Raw genomic sequence first — 5903 nt, forward strand, 5'->3', positions numbered from 1 at the left:
CCTGGATCGAGTCCCATGTCGGGCTCTCTGCATGGTGCCTGCTTCTCCCTCTGCCTGTGTCTCTGCCTCTCTCTCTCTCTCTCTCTCTGCATCTCTATGAATAAATAAATAAAATCTTATTTTTTAAAAAAATTGTCCACAACTCACACACACAAAAAAAACCCAGTAACATTTTTGTGGGAGGCTCATGCATTTTGTTCCTAGAGACACTATGATCAGCTTGCCACGAGCACAGATTCTTGTGGGTCAAGATATCCTGGTAATCCTTTATCCCTTATTGCACATTAAACACTTTCATCTTGTCTCTGTTTATTAAGTGCTTTCACTTTTCACTTTCCCCCGCTGCAATGAAGCTGCTGTAATCACACCTACAGGGGACTCTGGGCCCTGGAGCTTGACTGACTATAACCTTATTGTTAAAAAGATGGAATAATACTAAATACCTACAATCATACCTGGTCCATAATAAGTGTTTAATAATCCTTCACACTTTTGAGGCACCTGGGTGGCTCAGTTGGTTGAGCATCTGATTTGTGATTTCAGCTCAGGTTGTGATCTCACGGGTGGTGGGATGAAGCCTTGAGACAGGTTCCGTGCTCTGCAGGAGCTCTGCTTGGAACTCTCTCCTTCTGCCCCTCCCCCAATTTGTGTGCACTTTCTCTCAAATAAATACATAAATCTAAACATAATAATCCTTAGCACTTTTTTTCCTGATGTCAGTTGAGATAAGTACCTAAGGCTTTTTTCCCCCCTGCTTCATTCTGTTGATATGATGTATTACATTGATTGACGCTTGAATGTTGAACCATCTTTGCATTCCAAGAATAAATCCCACTTGGTCATAGCACAGGATTCTTTTAATATGCTGTTGAATTTGGTTTGTTAGGTTTTTAAAAACTTGCTATTTACCGCATAGACAGAGTTTGAACTTTTGGAGTGAGAAGCTAAATCAAGGTGACCTTGGAAATTTAACTAAATTACCTGACCTGTAGCTTCCTGCTCTGAAAGTCATTTCGGTTTTGCATTCATGGGCTATTTTCACAAAAGTGACCTCTCTGCCCTGCTCTTTGAGTGTTCCCTTAACTGCAGGTGGATATAGCTAGATAATTGAGAAACACAAACTGAGTGACTTAGAAGAAGAATTTTGAAAGCCTAGCTTTTTCTAAATGCCAGGCACTGTTTCAGCTGTTAACTCAGGGATTAAGAGCATGAAAAGAATTTCAGGCTAGCTGACCAGAATTTTTATGATTAAAGAGAAAAGCTGGCTTCCCTGGATCTTTGATCTAGCTCAGTGGGAAAAGGGGCAGACCACTCCGATTGCACCATCACTCCATCCTGGCTGCTCAGGGACACACCTGGGAAGGCACCTGAGGGGGCCACCTGCTTGCTTTCCCATCTGGAAATGAAGTTGGAGATTACAGGCCTTATCCCGTAGCAGGAGGGAGGCATTTTTGGTGGGAAAAAAGTCCCCTTGTCACCGAGGAGCATTTGGGGTTAAGTTGGAGTAGGGTTTACAAAGATTCCCGATGAGGAAAGCCACTTGGGGCGCTTACACTTCCTTTGGAGATTTGGGTTCTGTTGGTCTGAGTAAGGAACTCAGATTTTGCCTTTTAGAAAAAGTGGCCCTGGTGATTTTTATCATCAAGTAAGTTTGGGAAGCCCTACCTAGAGCAAGAGGGCAACTGTTTTCCTGGACCTTCTGCTCAATATTGGGAAAGGGAGCTAATATAATATTTAAGCACCAGGCAGCCCCGGTGGCGCAACAGTTTAGCACCACCTCACCACCTTCGGTCCAGGGTGTGATCCTGGAGACCCGGGATCAAGTTCCACGTCGGGCTCCCTGCATGGAGCCTGCTCCTCCCTCTGCTTGGGTCTCTGCCGTGCTCTTTCTCTCTCTCTCTCTCTCTCTCTCTGTGTGTCTCTCATGAATAATAAATAAAATCTTTTAAAAATCTATTTAAGCATGGAAGAGAGACATCCATCTGAATAAGACCTGTCCAGGAAAGGCAGAGAGCTGTAGTCACTATTCTGCAGAGGAAGAAGTTCATGGGGCCGCTTTGCATTGCTGTAGTCATGGATGACAGAGGACATCATTGAGGACCAAGCTTTCTTCTCTAAATTGGCTTGGGTTTGGTTGCAAAACACAGCAGTTTAAAGACGTAGCTGTTGTCTTCACCTGGGGCACAGGGGCTGTGCTGCCGCCAGGGAGGGAGGTTCTGAGGCCGTGACCCCTGGACGCCTGGCCGTACCTGCTGCTCGTGCACCTTTGCCAGTGGTGTGATGCATGGGTAGGTTTCTAACCAGCCCCCACATGCTCAAAGCAAAAGGCACCTGGGTGGGAGAGAAGTCCACAGCGCTTTGAGCTCAGTGAGTTATGGGAGGTTGTGGGTCCTCACGGCTAGGGCTCCCTCCTGCGGGAAGGATGCACGCTCGGCCAAGAAAGGCGTCTGTTTACTCCTGTGGAGCTGAGCCGGCAGGGACGTGGTGGGGTGTCTGACACGGGGCAGGTTCTGCCAGGGCCCCCCGCCAGAGGCCCCGAGGTCACTCCTGCCATTTCCACAACCTTGGTTTTGGGGGGATGCCAGCGGGGCCCGGCGCAGCGCCCTGCGCCTGCAGGGAGGCACCTGGGAGCACACGAGGACAGGCTCGCGGACTCCGGGTGAGCGAGCGAAGGGGATGGGAGAGCCTGTCAGCGAATTCCAGTGCGGAGACCTCCCATCGTGCCACCGTGCCACCGCGCCACCGCAGGAGAAGCGTCAGGCTCTGCTTCCCAGCCCTTTATTCTTCTACTCAAGGTTCAGCCTCTGCCGCCACACTCTGTTAACTCCGGGGGCCCAAAGTCCTTCCATGAGTAACCGGCCGGCCCTCCCGGCTCTTAGGGGCGCTCCCAGTCCCCAGCCCTCCAGGGAGCGCGGTGGTCGTGGCGGGCGATGGAGCGGGCCGGCGGCCACGTGGAAGACTTGCCCCTCAACGTGTTCTCCGTGACCCCCTACACGCCCAGCACGGCCGACCTCCAGGTGTCAGATGACGACAAGGCGGGGGCCACCCTGCTCTTCTCAGGCATCTTCCTGGGGCTGGTGGGGATCACGTTCACCGTCATGGGCTGGATCAAATACCAGGGGGTCTCCCACTTTGAATGGACCCAGCTCCTCGGGCCCATCCTGCTGTCAGTTGGGGTCACATTTATCCTGATCGCTGTGTGCAAGTTCAAAATGCTGTCCTGCCAGGTGTGCAGAGAAGGTGAGGAAAGGGCCCCAGACGCGGAGCAGACGGCAGGAGGACAGTCGTTTGTTTTCACGGGGATCAACCAACCCATCACGTTCCACGGGGCCACGGTGGTGCAGTACATCCCTCCTCCGTACGGTTCACAAGAGCCCCTTGGGGTGAACGCCACCTTCCTGCAGCCAGGGATCCCCTGCGGCCCCGCGCCCGGCCCTCCCCACTACTACACCATCTACCCGGCGGACAACGCGGTGTTCGTGGGTGACCAAGGCGGCCCGTCATCCGCGGGGGGCCGCGACAGGTAGGTGGGGCCCGTGGCCAGGCCGGCGGCCCTGCTTCGGACTCGGCGGGCCCTAACGGTGCGTGTGCTCTGCTCCGTTCCAGATCCGGCCCCGCGGCCCACCTGCTGGAAGCCACCCCGCCGGGGGTCGAGGTCTTCTCTCCTCCCCCGTATGAGGAGCTGTACTCCCCTCCTCGCCAGCCCACCATGCTGACCCAGGTGCTCCCTCCGTGACCCCCAGCTCAGCCCGCGGCCCAGGAGCCTGACCCCCGACCCCTGGGGGGGCTCAGATTGGTGAAAATGCGGCCAGAGAGGGGAAGCTGCCTTCCGGTCCAGCTAGACCTGCCCTGCACAGGGCTCAGGGGCAGGAACCTCCCTCGGGCCACCACCTACCCCTGGCCTACAGGAAGGCACTGGTGTCTCAATTTAATGCCAGTAGCCGAGGGAAAAATCACTGCTGCTGTGACTCTGGGAGTTTTCACGGCAGCCGGAGGGGGTTGGGGGGCGGGGGGATGGGTGGGCAGAGAGCGGGGAAGCTCTCCAGGCTCAACTGGAGGTGTCCTAGGACCTCTTCTCAGCCCCCTCCTACAGGGCGGAGGGGTGGTGCAGATTCCCAAACACTTGGTTGCCATCCAGTGTCCCTTAAGGACTCTGGGTATCTTAAAGGCTGCACAGCATTTTATTAGTGGAATAAAATAAAACAATATATCTTGTTTTTAAAAAAAGATTAGATAGCTGGCAACAGAATAAAATAATAACTGTACAAAATAAATATGATGGGCAATGACATAAATACATTCTTAAGTTATCACTGGGTCATGGTGACTCTTGGCAAGGCGAGAGCTCGCTGTGCGCCCCCAGGCTGGGATCTGTGCTACACACGAGCTACCCCAGCCCAGTGACCAAGAACCTGGAGCTTTCTCTAAGCACCTGTGGATGAGTTCTGCGAAATCAGACAAAATAGAGATTCAGGGCAATACCTGGAAAACCACTAATCATGGAAACGATTTTTAAGGTTAAGACAAACTCACCTTCTTTATAAAAGAAGTTGATGCTGTTAATCTTCCAGAATCTGAACTGTGTAATAAACAACCACAACCCATCAAAGACTTAAGAAGAGACAGTTACAACTATCAGGTTTTAAAAGAAAATATTTTCCTTATTTTCCTACCACTTGAGATAAGGGAGGCTCATCCCAAAGGAAGATAGGATTCAGCAAGCAATTCCTTAAGATTTTGGTACCATATTTATATATGGAGTGATTTTTACTGATTTTTATCAAAAACATCTAGTTTTCCAAGGATATGATTAAAATGTGGTTGGTACATTATTGGCATGGTTTGTATTATATCTTAGGAATAGAACATTTTTATATGAGAATTCATTTTGATGTTTGATGATAAGAGGTGATGGAAAAAAAAAACAGGATTCTGCATGCAGAAAGAATATTCATGAAATAGTGGATTCCTAGCCATCGGTTCTGGGGAGGAAATGGGGTGACAGGGACACAGCGGGGCATCACTGGCTGTGCCATCCCGGCAATGACACCCTGCAGGATTGCCTCCTTGGCCCCTTCTCTGCTCATCCTCACTCACCCCACAGCTTTATATTCCTGGATTTGGGTTATAATGAGCATCAAGGGAGGCTCATGTAAGAAAAAGACGTTGGGGAAGGGCATCCGTGTGTGGGAGCAGGGCAGGTAGGACCGCGATCCATCCTGCTGACGCCGGGAGTCCCATGTGCAGCCAAGTGGCCTTGGGGAGTTTTAGCTCCAGGCAGCAGAACTGCTCAGCGCCAACTGCCCCTGTTCTAAGAGGGGAGAAGTGCTAACAGACAGATAACTGATGCATCGAGCTTCAGGAGCTCAAGGTGGGAGGCTGGCCTGCAACGGCGGGGGGTAGGGAATTTGTTCATTCAGTCAACGTTAGTTATGGAGTCTCTGCTCTGCGGCAGGATATGGGCCATCCAGTGGGGCTCCAACAGTGACAAACTCACCCAACTTGTGCTCACCAGAGCTTGTGCTGTGCGCTCACAGGGCGTGTGGCTGGGGTAGGGGTGGTAGGCGGGTCTGTGGGTTACTCTGACACCGTGAGAGTTGCTGTGGCTGGAAGAGGGATCTGGGCGACATAGGAGGGCCATGGGGGCCTGCTGGAGGAAGTGAAGTCCGGGCCCTGGACTTGCGTGAGCCCCGGGAGCACTGCTCACGCCGGACAGTGTGCAACTGGTGCCTCTTGAGCCCCAAGGGCTGTGCTGGGAGCTGAGGGAACAGTGGCTGGTACCTAATCAAAGAGAATGAGGGACATGCCTGGGACGCCCTCGAGTGGCCGAGTGGCCAGCAGCCCCGGGAGGCTCCCGCAGGCTGTGTAAACTGTACTGCCAGCTGCTGCAGCTTCACACAGCC

The 5903-nt window shown here is 52.3% G+C and overlaps 1 protein-coding gene across 1 annotated transcript; it reads left to right on the forward strand.

The window, feature by feature from the left end:
* The first annotated feature begins 2418 nt into the window (after positions 1–2418).
* On the forward strand, positions 2419–4832 carry TMEM174 (transmembrane protein 174). The gene is made up of 2 exons (XM_041768193.1): positions 2419–3523; positions 3607–4832. The coding sequence occupies exons 1-2, from the start codon at positions 2931–2933 to the stop codon at positions 3734–3736; spliced, it is 723 nt and encodes a 240-aa protein (XP_041624127.1). The 5' UTR covers positions 2419–2930; the 3' UTR covers positions 3737–4832.
* The last annotated feature ends 1071 nt before the right edge of the window (positions 4833–5903 follow it).

The sequence above is a fragment of the Vulpes lagopus genome, chromosome 8, assembly GCF_018345385.1.
Source record: "Vulpes lagopus strain Blue_001 chromosome 8, ASM1834538v1, whole genome shotgun sequence".
Classification (NCBI taxonomy): Eukaryota; Metazoa; Chordata; class Mammalia; order Carnivora; family Canidae; genus Vulpes; species Vulpes lagopus.